The 14,807-nt window shown below is 40.3% G+C and overlaps 1 protein-coding gene across 2 annotated transcripts in view; it reads right to left on the bottom strand.

The window, feature by feature from the left end:
* The window catches only part of LOC311041109 (beta-galactoside alpha-2,6-sialyltransferase 2-like), a 65,510-nt gene that overhangs the window by 44,173 nt on the left and 6,530 nt on the right, over window positions 1-14,807 (bottom strand). For both annotated transcript variants that reach the window (XR_014600350.1, XM_084051596.1), the window contains exon 5: window positions 10,960-11,061. Coding sequence is in view for 1 of the 2 variants with exons in the window: in XM_084051596.1 (XP_083907722.1) it covers window positions 10,960-11,061 (102 nt within the window). In the remaining variant the exon portion in view is untranslated. The remainder of the gene's footprint in view (window positions 1-10,959; window positions 11,062-14,807) is intronic.

The raw sequence follows: 14,807 nt of genomic DNA, 5'->3' as shown, positions 1-14,807 counted from the left end.
GGTGGAAAAAGTACTCAAATGTTTCACCTTAGTAAAAGTATCAATACTGCAATGTAGAAGTACTCTGTCACGTAAAAGTACTCTGTCAAGTAAAAGTCCAGAATTCAAAATTTACTTGAGTAAAAGTACAAAAATATTGGTATCAAAATGTACTTAAAGTATCAAGAGTAAAAGTACTGAAATGTCTGAAAATAGCCGATCAAATGTCTGAAAATAGCCGATCTACAACGCGTTGCATCGTGACGCGTTGTGAGCTTGTAGATCGGCTATTTTCAAAATAGCCTATGTATAAAATGGGGCTAAAGTGGTTAATGTATGTTTTATAATGTAATAATGTATATCTGCAAAATAACTAGTAACTAAAGTTTTCAAATAATTGTAGTAGAGTAAAAGTACAATATTTGCCTCTGAGATGTAGTGGAGTAGAAGTAAAAGTATAGACAATTGGGAAATTCTCCAGTAAAGTAAAAGTGCCTCAAAATTGTACTTTAAGTACAGTACTTGAGTAAATGTACTTAGTTATTCTTTACACCACTGGGAGCCATTAATTATTAGCAAATCCCCCATGTGCCAGGTTGTCCTATCTACAGCGTGTTTACCTGACTGACGGTGAGTCAACACTGGAGCTGACAACTCATTCAAAAGACATGGGTATGATTGCACAGTTGGCAATTGTGGTCTGGGTGTGTTTGCTTGAATATGATTGCTTTAGCCTGGTCTGAATTGGACGGGTAGGTTTTGAAACGATGCTTTGGCACAGAGAAAGGGGGAGGGAGGGAGGGGGAGGGAGGGGGGGGGGGGGGGAGAGAGAGAGAGAGAGAGAGAGAGAGAGAGAGAGAGAGAGAGAGAGAGAGAGAGAGAGAGAGAGAGAGAGAGAGAGAGAGAGAGAGAGAGAGAGAGAGAGAGAGAGAGAGAGAGAGAGAGAGAGAGCTAAAACAAACCATTTAATCAGGTCATTGACAGCTTCCCACAGATCCATCACGGCACATTTGGGAAGTTACAAAGTACATTAACGATAAATGATTTATTGACGTACACTAAGCAAATAACCATCACGTCTGTACAACGTTTCCAACAATGTCAACAATGTGGAAGTTAAATAAACCGGCCTTATTAGTAGTATATGAGTAGTAGTGGCGGCAGAGATTGATTTGCAAATTAAATTGTAATACGATCATGACTTATATACACCGCACAGTGAGGTTCGCTAGCATTTACTGAGTATTATTCACTTGTTGAGCTTTTCCCATGAATTCAGTGGCTATGGACAAAATGTAAACACATAAGAAGGCTAAAAAAAGAAAAGCCATGAAAAAAGCCGGGCTTCCCAAACTTAGCCTCAAGTTCGAGACCCAAAAAGATAGATTTGATGTCTCCTAGGGACCCGAACGTACACACATACATTATGTCGTTTAATCGTTTGACACTTAACCCATTAAGACCGGGAAAGCGGCTGTCATTTTAGATTTGAACCATTATCTTAACCTTAGGCTATTCATAAATAGCAGATGTACAAGCTCATAGCGCGAGTGCCGCGCTATAAGCTTGTAGATCTGCTATTTTTCGAAAAATCATGAACATTTGTGCAAATCTTTGAATATATATATATTTTTCAAAGCGAACGTATGTTGCTAAAATCAGTGTTTCTCAAACTTCTTCATGTCAAGGACCCCCAAAATGGTATGTATTTGGCCGCGGACCCCCATCTCAAAATATGTTGTTCCAGGGACCCCCCAGAAGCAAAGATTTGAGTAAAAAAATTGCTTTAAAAAAATGTATATATATTCAAAGATTTGCAAAAAAAAATCAAGATTTTTCAAAAATAGCAGATCTACAAGCTCATAGCGCGGCACTCGGTGCTGCGCTATGAGCTTGTATATCTGCTATTTTTGAATAGCCAAAGTATAAAATAATGGTTAAAGTGGTTACACAGATGCGTTCCCGGTCTTAGAGGGTTAAACCCTATATGGTTGATGGTCCCTCAGGGCTAGACTGGTGCCTTTTCTGTTTTCTGCTATTGTGGGGAAGGCTTTCGCTGAGAATAGCCGATTGACTCACAAGCTCACAAGATGCGTTGTAAGCTTGTCAATCGGCTATTTACACATACAGTGGTCACCAGTCCAATCATGCGCGATCTTCAAACGGCCGCCTATTGGACTCCATAGGGTGGGATCAGTGTCGTTGGGTACCTTTTAAAGTTGACGCCCACAGATTCTTAGCGCCTCCCATTGAAACGATCAGAACGTGTAGTGTGGCCGTTCAGCCACGAGGTGGCGCTTGGTGCCAAAATGTACTTAAAAAAATTAAGTACAAGTAAAAAGTTAAAGTACTCGTTATGCAGAAATTCCCGTTTCACATGTTGTCAAAATCGTCATGTCATAATAGGCTACATTATAGAAGGTATATGTCTATTTATGAATAGATTAATTTAAGTAAATACATTGATTCATTAATGTAAAAATAATCTGGGCTAATATTAATTATTATTATTATTATAATAATAATAATAATAACTAGGCTACAAAGTATTGGCATCAAACTGTGCTTAGTTCGTTTTCAAATAATTGTAGTTGAGTAAAATAACTTACTTTACACCACTGTTGTTCTTTAAATCTAATTAGTATTATTAACGATAGATTGTAACATCTACAAAGTACATCTTGAACTTGAACCGTGAAGGTACAGGGTAAAGTATTTTCTACAAAAGTAGCAGATCTACAAGCAAACTACAGTATCTGTGTGTCTGTGTGCCTTTTATTATTAAAGATAAGCTCTATGGAAGTGTTTAATCTTGTGCCATTAAGCATCTTTCTCCTATAGCCGATCTACAAGCTCACAATGCCTGGTGATGCGATGCATTGTGGAGTGATTGATGCAACTTGATCTTGATCTCTGCGATTAATTGTAGCCTAAACAAAGCAAGACACGAGACAACAGCCCCTGCCTCCTGAGTCCTGATCAAGAAGAACTGTGGCTGTTTTAGATTGTTGAAAAAGCCACAATATTAGTTAAACTCATTAACCACTTCAGCCTTATATAAACGTGGTCCATTTTAAAAATAGCAGAACTAAGCTACATGTTGTGAGCTTGTAGATCTGCTATTTTCAATTTTGACATAACATCTACAAAAGTAGCACATCTACAAGCTGTGCACACGTGTACTTTCTGTGCGAACTGTTAATAAACTATTCAATCAAACTATCTGTGTGTGTGTCTGTGTGCCTCTAAAGATGAGCTCTATGGACGTGTTTAATCTTGTGCCATTATAGCCTACTGTAAGCAGCTCTCTCCTATAGTCAATCGACGCCGTAAATCGACGCTCATTAGCAACCAACACATTACACGTTAATTTACATGTAAGGTCACAACATGTTTTGTTTATAAAGTACCGCCATGTCCATTGACGTCATTATTTCTTTCATGGGTAAATGACATGGATGGAGGTCATTAGTTTCCAAAGTGCTTCCAATCTGTGTGTGTCTGTGCGCTCAGAAACGTTTGATGGTGGAAAGTAACTAAGTACTTTTACTCCATCCCCCCCTTGGCTGATTGAGACGGTGCACAGACGGAGAACAATGGCTATCATGGCCACGGTCAATACCTGCCTGGCCATGAAGACCAGAGAGCCGACTGAATGTGTGTCGCTAACAGTGCTGCCATGTCTGATTAAATGAAGTTGTTAAGTTGCTTGCTCTAAAGCAGCCTTACAGCGTTTCGCAGGTTCGAATCCCGGTAACCGCGTCACTCCCCGTCTCTCCCTGTTTCCTGTCAATCTCCACCAGAAATAGCCCCCAAAAATATCTTTAAAATAAAAAAGAGAAAAGACAATATTTTTTAATTTAGTGATACCGCTATGGTTCTTTAAAGGAATAGTTCACCCAAACAATTACTTATTTTCTATCAATTACACACCCCATGAAGCCTTGAATTCATGGCGATTTTTTTGTTTTTGTCGCGTTGTTTTATTGTTTTGTGATTTTATGATTAAAAAAATGGAAGGCTTTTGGACGTGCACGGTTTCCATCCGGCAGCAATGAAATACTACAGTGCAGCGTACAGGGAGAATTAAGCGGCCATGCTGTTCCTGATATACATTTGTACTCTATCAGACCCATGAGTCATTCTACTCACACAAATCATGACTCCACTGTCATCCATGAGGCCTTGTAGCACTGGAGGAAGTCACCAAGGACCAGAGGGGATTATCTAAGGCTGGGAAAAAATGCTCTGTGCAACCACAAAAGAAAAAACGTCAAGGCTACCAAAGGCAAGGCTGGCCAACTAACCAGACAGTGGTCGTCGCTTCTCGCTGCCTTCTCCTGTTCGCATTGCTAAGCCAATGATGATTGATGAATACTTTTTTTGGGGGTGAACTATCCCTTTAACCACTGAAAATCGACTGCATTTTATAGACTACTTTTCTCATGTACGATCACATTTCCCCCCTTCGCACACCGATGGCGGAGGAAACCATGCAAGTGGTTTCAGTGTCTTGCTCAAGGACACTTCCGAGAAGCCAGGAATCGAACCCGGAAAATTCAGATTTCCAAGACGGGCCGCTCTACCACCTGAGCCACTGCCACCCGAACGCCCGTATGTTTTTTTTTTTGGAGGACAACAACATTGAGTGACGGATGCTGATTTAAAATGAGCCCCCACCGGTTGTTACAATGTTGCCGGTGTGCCCTTGAGCAAGAACCTTCAACGTAGTTATGAACAACTCTTATAATGGCAGATTTTTTCAACTGCCAGGCAGAAAGAAACCTTGCATTTCCATATTTCAATTTTGTTTTGTATTTCTGTTTCAGTAAATGAATGCTCTACTCCATCATACAAGAGTGTCACGCACAAGGAGGTGAAAATAGCAGATCCACAAGCTCACAAGATCTGCTATTTTCACTTACAAAAGGATTCCACCCGACAGCAACAATGTACGAATGATATGCACAGACCTCCCCCACACATACACTCTCTCTCTCTGTCTCTCTCTGTTCATCTTTGACTGCGATATTGCTGCAATTCATTAGATATGCATATGCACATTACCTAAACAGTAATCGCAGATATTATTGTACAGTATATATGCACATCACCTCCTGCATATTGATAAGCTAATGTATCTGTCTAAAGGCAAGATCTTATATTTGTTTCTCACTGTACTGCAAATATATTTTTATTATTCATTATTATTACAATTATTATTATTATTATTATTATTATTATTATTATTATTATTATTATTATTATTATTATTTCTTACCTTACTTAATATATTATTATTAGTAGTATAGGATTTTGCACTTTTTGTTGAACAAAATTAACCTGGCCAATACAAAAAAGAAAAAAATCGGGTCTGGCACCGCTCCGTTGTGAATCCATTTCCTGCTCCCGAAGTCTGGGGTGACCAATCAGGGCCCAGTATTCAAATATGGGAGACTGTAATTGGTAGTACTGTAGGTCTAACCAATTGCGTCCAGAGCCATTCTTTTGATCCCGCCCCTTGGAATAACAACTTGCAAAAATGGCCCCATAGAAGCACCAGACTCGTATCCACGCAGTGATAATAGTCTGGCCACGCGAGGCTAGAACAAAAATGCCACCAAAATGTGTAATGTCCCGACACCACCCATTAAAAGGGATAGTTCATCCCCATTTCTGACTAATAAAGTATATTCAATCAATATAAACATCAAAAACTTTTCGCTGCTTGCAGTTGTATAAGTTATAGTGACATGTAAAACTTTCTTGATTCTACACACACACGGTACGCCCTCTATTATAGGGGGTACTGTGTGTGTGTGTGTGTGTGTGTGTGCGCGTGCGTGCGTGCGTGCGTGCGTGCGTGCGTGCGTGTGTGCGTGTGTGTGTGTGTATGTGTCTGTGTGTGCGTGTGCGTGCTTACAATTGCAAGCAGTGAAAAGTTGTATTTATTTATTTTTATTGATTGAATACTTTATTACCCTGAAATGTAAAGAAGCAGCCATACAGTCGGTATATACACATTATGCATACATAATGTATGCGTGTATACAAGTAGTCAGGAGTCATGGAGTTCATGCGGCATCATTTTGATTAAACAGGGCACTTTGCTGTTACATGAGCGCTGTGGTGCATGTGTGTGTATAGACAGAGAAGAGCTGTCTGTCTGCACATCTTGCACGCGCGCACACACACACACACACACACACACACACACACACACACACACACACACACACACACACACACACACACACACACACACACACACACACACACACACACACAAACACACATACACACACACCCAAGTGGTGGAAAAAGTACTCAAATGTTTTACTTAAGTAAAAGTATCAGTACTGCAAAGTAGAAGTACTCTGTTAAAAGTAAAAGTCCGGAATTCAAAATTTGCTTGAGTAAAAGTACAAAAGCATTGGCATCAAAATATACTTAAAGTAGCAAAAGTAAAAGTACTCAAATGTTTGAAAATAGCAGATCTACAAGCTCACAACGCGCCGCGATGCGACGCGTTGTGAGCTTGTAGATCTTCTATTTTCAAATAGCCTAGGTATAAAATAGGGCTAAAGTGGTTAATGTGTGTTTTATAATGTAATCATTTATTTCTGCAAAGTAACTAGTAACTAAAAGTTTTCTAAACATTGTAGTGGAGTAAAAGTACAACATTTGCCTCTGAGATGTAGTGGAGTAGAAGTAAAAGTATTGAAAATGGGAAATACTCCAGTAAAGTAAAAAAAAAACTCAAAAGTGTACTTAAGCACAGTACTTGAGTAAATGTACTTAGTTACTTTACAACACTGCTCACACCCACACACCTTTTTCCCCCCATGTTCTCCAACGATCTCAGGTGATCTCTGATGATGGAATGCATCCACACAGTGAGGGTATCCAAGGTCTACCTGCTCTCAAAGACACTCAAACACTGATGCAACGTGTCGTGGGCGGGTGGGAACCTTGTACCGTATGTTCCAAATTAAGGGATATTACGCGATATTAACAGAGATGGCCAGATATCTGATTACCAATTAGCATTGGTTCTCAAAGTGGGGTCCGGGGACACCCAGGGGTCCTTGGGGGTGGGGTTTGTCCCCAGCAAAAGTAGAATCACAATCATTTTATCCACAATTAAGTAATCAATAAATCAATGCCTTAATTATTATTATTATTCAGAAACATGCAAATAGAGGAAATAGCTGATCCCCACGTGTCGCATCACGACGTGGTGAGAGCTTGTAGATCAGCTATTTTCACTACTTTTGTGTGACACTCTTGTATCATGAAGTAGAGCATTAATGTACGCAAAAAAAACAACAAGCTAAAATATGGAGTTACGGGGTTTCTGCCTGACAACAACGAAATAGAGTAGGTGGCTTGCTGACGGAAGTGGTGGAAAGTCACCAAGTACATTATTTCAAGTACTGTATTTCATTATAATTTTGAGGTATTTTTACTTTACTTACTTTACATGATTATTTCCATGGTTTTCTTCTCCACTACGATTATAGGACAGCTGTAGTTACTAGTTTCTTTGCAGATTTAGATTATTAATACAAAACATGCATTGACCACTTAAGGGCTATTTTACACTTTGGCTATTCGAAAATAGCAGATCTACAAGCTCATGTTGTGTTGCTTGTAGATCTGCTATTTTTGAAAAAGTTTGACACATTTGGAAACATTTTGAGCAGTTAGGTCTACTTTCGCGGACTGAGGCTCTCAAGACTCTCGCTGGAGCCATCATTCAATGCCATTTTGACTATGCTTGGACTTCTTCGTTCTCCAACATCACCATGTCACTGAAAAGCTTCAGACCTCCCTAAACAAACTGATACAACTACTTTTTCTGCCCTTTTCTGCCTAAAGCCCATGACCCATCTAATACCAACACACTTTGCTCGTTTGGGATGGCTCAGGGTAGAAGACAGGGTTAAGAAGATATCACTGGGATTTGTATTTAAAGGAGTAGTTCAGCCCAAAAAAAATAAATATTTTCCATCAATTACACACCCCATGAAGCATTGAATTCATGGAGATCTTTTAGTTATTGTCGCATATCAGTCAATAATTTGATGACCGGCAGAAAGGTGCTAATGTATCCGGTAGGAGACTCAAAGAGTCTCCGGTCATCAAATTGTTGGCTTAGGAATGTGACAAGAACAAATGTGTAATTGATAGTTTTTGGGCAAACTACTCCTTTAAGATAGTAAGAGACAGTGCCATCAAAATGACCTAAAACCTGTCAAACAACTTCTCCAAAGTGAGTGACACCAAGAGCACCATGATCTGGTACCAGCCAAATTTAGAACAAACATGGGAAAGTTCTCATTCTTCTGCTCTGTAACCAAAATGTGGAATAATTGTGTAACAATGGTTGCTTTCAAAATTCTCAAACCTTTTTATTTCAAGGACCCCCATAACTCTGAGAGTGTGCAAATGGAACCAAATGGACCCGTAAGGGTCCATTTGCACACTCTCAGAGTTAGAGACAAACAGTATAATGGTCCCTGGACCACACTTTGAGACCCACTGGTGAAGCAGCTTCCAGTGAGCCAACAATATTGGCACCCTGACTCTGTTTGACAAGAATGGAACAGAGCCTTAATTAGTATAATTGGTAAGACCTGTGAAGGAAGTAAGGAAGAGGCCCAATTTCTTTCCAATATGGCTGCTGTGTGCATAGAGCCTATTGAGGTTTCTGCCAGACAGCTGAGGAAATAAGTGCAGCGGCTTTGCAGACAGTGAGCTGTAAAAGCCTGACTGATGGAGGTGTGATTGCACAAACTGTCACTTGTGTGCTTTTAGTTGCAATTCACAGCCATTTGTGCAGTGGTGCAAAGTATCCATGTACATTCATGCAAGTACTGTACTTAAGTAGAATTTTTAGATACTTTTACCGTAATTGAATATTTCCATTCAATCTCCACTATATCTCAGAGGCTTGTACTACAGTACTTCTTTTTTTCACTCCACTACAATTATTAGACAGCTTTAGTTACTAGTTACTTTGCAGATTTTGATTATTATTATCTTTTACTATTAATAAGTCATATTTTAATATTTCAGTTATTCTGAAAAAAGCAGATCTACAAGCTCACAACGCATCACATTGTGACACTTTCTGAGCAATGTAGATCTGCTGTTTCTGTTGTGAGTACAATGCGAGTACTTTTACTCCATTACTTTTGCATACTTTGACTCATGTAAACTTAATACAAGCCTTTAAGAGAGAGAGAGAGAGAGAGAGAGAGAGAGAGAGAGAGAGAGAGAGAGAGAGAGAGAGTGAGAGAGAGAGGTATTGCTACTTTTTAAGTAATTTAAGTAAAAAATAAATTGTTGTACTTTTTCCTCCACTGCATTTGTAAGACGGCGAAGACATTACATCATCTCATTATATCATCTCCGTCCTCATATGTCCAAAACTGTTACTTTTCAGGATTCAAATGAAAGAAATATCGAAAGCAGCAGATCTACAAGCTCAAAATGCGCATCTGCTACTTTTGATGCTTTCGTGTGACGCTGTAGTATGCTCAAGTGGGGGCGCTAATTTACGAAAAAACACAAGGTAAAGATATGGAGATAAAAGGTTTCTGCCCGACGACACCAATGATGATATGTTGAGACAGTTTCCATGACAACCATGTGGAAGTTGAATAAGTCTAGGGCAGACAGAATCATACACTACACAACGATAATAACTCCTCGCCGTTTGACAGCTCCCCAGACACTGCTATTTTTGCCCCTTTTTATGTGACACTGCACTATGACGAAGTAGGCCAAGTGATAGGTTTTTGGTTTTGTTTTGTTAAAGGGTTAAAGCTCTATATTCTGATAGTAATCATCGCTTTAGAGTGTTTGTTCAGCAGCAGGGGTCTCCACCTGAGTGCGCTATCCTGATTGGATAAAATTGGTATCCCGACCTGAAATTTTATTTTCTGTTTAAAGAGCTGGAGAGACGGGGAGACCCCCGTTACCAGAACAAACACTCTATAGTAATAATTTAGGAAATTAAGGAGCTATCTAACACTTATTTTAACAAACAAATATCACTTATATTACACTGGTGGGCCGCAAGGGTATTGCAAGTAAGCCCCCAAATAATTGGCAAAACACTAAAATTTGAATGATAATATACTGTAAATGAATGAAAAAAAAGTTTGTTCCATTGATCCAACCCGGAACACAATCGATTGATAGATCGTTAAAATAAACATGCTCTAAAAATGCACGCGGTCCACCCATCTGACCACTAGTGGGCACTAAGCCGCCAGCGCTTTCAAGATTTTCAAGTGGGCCCTGATCCTGAAAATGTTGGGAACCCCTGACTACGACTAATAGTGAAAATGGGACACCTTGTGATCTTTTTTAACACGTTGTGAGCTTGTATATCGAATATGTTGTAGTAGTAGTCAGTAGTTGTAGTGAGTAGTTGTAGTGAACACCTGCAACTGATTACAAGACAAAGCTGCAACTAACTACACTCATTTAACACAAACAGGATGGCACAGCATGCAACTCACACACACAACACTTTTTAAAAAAAAGAACACACACACACACACACACACACACACACACACACACACACACACACACACACACACACACACACACACACACGCTGCACAGAGCCTGCCATTTCAATCTTTAATTAGCAGTATTTGCAACACCTGAGTGTGATGTGCTTCAAGTGGTGCACATGCACATTCCTGAACAATTGGCTTCATTTACGGTCTGTAGAAACGAATGGCGTGACGCTGTCCATTCTTTTTATACAGTCTATGCTTTTAACTCATTCAGTGCCACGGAATTAATTCATTAATTCATCCGTCTACCATCCCCTTGCCGTGAAAACGGTGATTTTATAGTACCTTTGGAAAAAATCATGGAATATTCTCCGTGACCTCCTTCCTCACATAGGCAATTAACACGATAATGTGTTCTAAAACGACCCCAATTCCTTACCTTTGGCAGGTCGACGGAGTAGGGTGCTGGGTCCCAGGCCACCAGGGCGACGTCTTGGTACAGGGAGCTGCTGTTGAAGTTATGTCTGGGCCTCGCCACGATCTGTGGACACAAGAGCAGCCGAGGTCCGGGTCTGAGGTTCTGTAGGACTGCATCAATGGTTCTCCACTGGCTCCGTCAACATTCTAATAGGCTCTAGTATGCACAGCAGCCATATTGGAAAGAAAGACATTGGGCCTCTTCCTTACTTCCTTCACAGGTCTCACCAATTATACTAATTAAGGCTCTGTTCCATTTAGGCCCCGTTTACACCAGCAGCCGCCAAATCCAGCCTGAATCAGATCTGTGCCACATCCAGATTTGCTTTATGTAGTCTGAACAGAGACAGGTCACATGGAATCCCATTTGTACAAATCCGACCTGAGCCACATTCAGAAGTGGTTTCAGATCCGATTCAAATCTGATTTCTAAAGATGCGTCTCAGTCTGAACGCAGTGACCTGCTCTAACCACCCAAGTCGCATATCGAACTGTCCAAAACGTCACTTGCAGCGCCACCCGAGCGCCACTGGAAACAGTTTTTGTGAATAATCCATTTGACAATTGTATTGGACTCATGTGCTTTTGGCAATTTTTCGGGACATTTACCCCCAAACTAAAATCTTTTCCGTTTTGCAATATTCTTACTTCCTTCACAGGTGTTACCAATGATACTAATGAAGGCTCTGTTCCATTCTGGTCAAACAGAGTCAGGGTGCTGATATTGTGCATGTTGGCTCACTAGAAACACTAGTGGGTCTCAAAAGTGTGGTCCAGGGACCCTCATGGTTCCTTGAGAGGGTGTAACTCTGAGAGTGTACAAATGGAACCAAATGGACCCTCCCGGGTCCATTTGGTTCCATTTGTACATTCTCAGAGTTATGGGGGTCCTTGAAATTAAAGTCTGAGAACCACTGTGCTACACTAAATGGAACAGAGCCTTCATTAGTGTCATTGGTAACACCTGTGAAGGAAGCAAGGAAGGGGCCCAATTTCTGTCCAATATGGCTGTGCATAGAGCCTATTTCGGACAAAATATTGGTCAAAAGATCGGTCAACGGTGGGCTAGGATTCATCAAAGATGTTGGATTCACATCGTGCCCCAAAACAATCTGGCATCAAGTCGTCTGGATGTAATAGTGCAACATTGATGTTTTTCTCCTGTCTGTAATGTATCCACGCTCTCACCAATGACATCAGCTGTCAAACTCCTGGCCAAGGAGCTAGCATCCAGCTTGTAAATTGAGGCTATGTAGGAAGTGTGACAGTTCATATGAAAGGTCCATTTGGTTCCTAACTATCAGGGGACCCATTGGAACCCCCCTTGACCCTTTAAGACCTGGAACTGTGTCATTTTTAGATTTGAGCTAAAAATCATTCTTTTACACTTTGGCTATTCAAAAATAGCAGATATACAAGCTCATAGCGCGGCACCGAGTGCCGCGCTATGAGCTTGTAGATCTGCTGTTTTTGAAAAATCGTGAAAATGTGTGCAAATCTTTGAATATATATATTTTTAAAGCGAACATTTTTAACTCAAATCTTTGCTTCTGGGGGTCCCTGGAACAAAATATTTTGATGGGAGTCCGCGGCCAATTACATATCTTTTTGGGGGTCCTTGACATGAAAAAGATTGAGCACCACTGATATAGAAACATACGTTTTTCAGAATACTGTTGGGATTCAGGAGACATGTAGAATCGGCTTCAGGTCTCAATGGGTTAACTCATTGACTGTTTTCAGTGGTTTACGATAGAGGGCGTTTACGATTCTCTAAACATTCACCCATCTGACCACGATTCTCCACGATTCTCTGCTTTGTGTTTGGCGAAAACAAGCCACATTCAACTGCCCATAACTATGGAACGGATTATCGCGACGGCACGCTCCCCCCCCCCCCCCACCCCAAATCTCCGAGGCCCCCCCTACGTCTTTTCAGGCTATCGGCGGGTGGATCATTGTGTAGAATAATATTCTATGATTTTTCAAAAGGTTAGTAAAAATGCTTGAAATCGCTGGCAAGGGCAGCTATAGACAATGTTTTAACTCTGGCAGTTAAAGAGTTAAGGACCCCACTTTGAGAATCTGTCTATATATCTATCCATCTTGTCTTTACTTTTTCCTGTCCATAGTAGTAACTGAAACTATTCCTATTGTTGTCCCCAACATGCCTGTCAGGATATGAGTGTCAGTTGTCACAATGTTTGTGCAACAATGCAGCATTCCTGTTTGCTGTAATGTATCCATGATGCTGTCACCAATGACATCAGCCATATAGATATATATATACTGTATATATACTGTATGCACACTGATGATGTGTTATGTTGTTTGTTTGTAAAGGGATTACAATGCAATACAATGTTGTACATTTACTCCGGTACTGTCCGTAAGTAAAGGTTTGGAGTATCTGGTATCTGTCTGTTTTTGAGACTTTTCACTCCATTATGTTTAAATAAATGTTATTGCGATAAATAATAAATGCTGTAATTTTGACTCCACATTTCTAGGAAGGGAAAACAGTACATGAAAGAATGAAGTGACCACTTCAAGCTGCACTATGTAACTTTTACGCTATTTTTGAAAGTATAGGATTATTAAATGTGTCATGTCTTTGTATATTTAAGTCATTTGTCATGTCTGCCCTGTGCATTTTTTGATTATGAAGCCTAAAAGCCAAACCGAAATAAAACAATGTATTCATATGTTCCAGTGCTCATCATCAACTTAACCCGTTAAAACCAGAAAAGCATCTGTGTCATTTTAGATTTTTGCGTTGAGCTTGTATATCTGCTATTTTTAGATTTTTTTTAAAACATCTTAAAAGTGTTTGAAAATAAATTCTGGGTGGTCTCCTGGCACAAAACATGTTCAGATGGGGGGTCCGCGGCCACATAGCTACATATCATTTTGTAACTCAAATCTTTGCTTCTGAAGGTCCCTGGAACAAAATATTTTACAAATGTTATCTTTAAAAAATATATATATTCAAAGATTTGCACAAATTTTTCACAATACAAAAAGCAATTGCAGACTAGAAAAAGTGCTCCTCGGAGCACAGGTCTCCGCCAGGTCAGGTACGTTATTCTGGCATCCTGGTGGCGTTATAATAGGCCAATGTGAAAATGGTGCCATTTATTCTTAGGTATTTCACGCCAATCAGACACAGCATTCATGATTTGAGGCATTTTGTTCCAAAAATGTGTTTTGCTAAATTAGACCTGCTGGTGGCGCTATAACAGGCCAATGTGAAAAGGGTGACATTTCTTTCTTGGCCTAGTGGAAATGTGCGTGTGAAATTTCACGGAAATCGCAAGCTGCGTTCATGGTTTGAGGCAGTTTGTTCAAAACGGACCAATCCTGTAAACTTAACCAATGAGGATGGAATATGGGAAATCAGACAGATCCGGGTTGATCACATGACTATAGAGATACTGTGTACCGATTTGCATGACGTTTGGTTAAAAACTGTAGGAGTAATGTAAAAAAAATGGGTTTTGCCCAAATCGGCCTCCTGGTGGCGCTATAACAGGCCCATGTGAAAAATTTGAGGCAGAGGTTCTGAATTGGCATCCAGGGAGTGTGTGTGCACAGTTTCGCAGCGACCTGGCCAACGGTGCCGGAGATTTGGTGGTAACACACGGACAGGACGGACGGACGGACACACGGACACACACGGACGGACGGACGGAGGGTAAAACATACTCTATCGCCATGCCTTCGGCCTGGCGGAGACAATAATGAGCTTGTATATCTGCTATTTTTGAATAGCCCAAAGAAATGACACAGATGCGTTCCCGGTCTTAATGG

Source organism: Gymnoscopelus microlampas, assembly GCF_963454915.1.
Source record: "Gymnoscopelus microlampas genome assembly, chromosome: 24".
In the NCBI taxonomy this organism is placed as follows: domain Eukaryota; kingdom Metazoa; phylum Chordata; class Actinopteri; order Myctophiformes; family Myctophidae; genus Gymnoscopelus; species Gymnoscopelus microlampas.
Note: the sequence above shows the minus strand (reverse complement) of the source record. Positions and strands in the feature narration are given on the sequence as shown.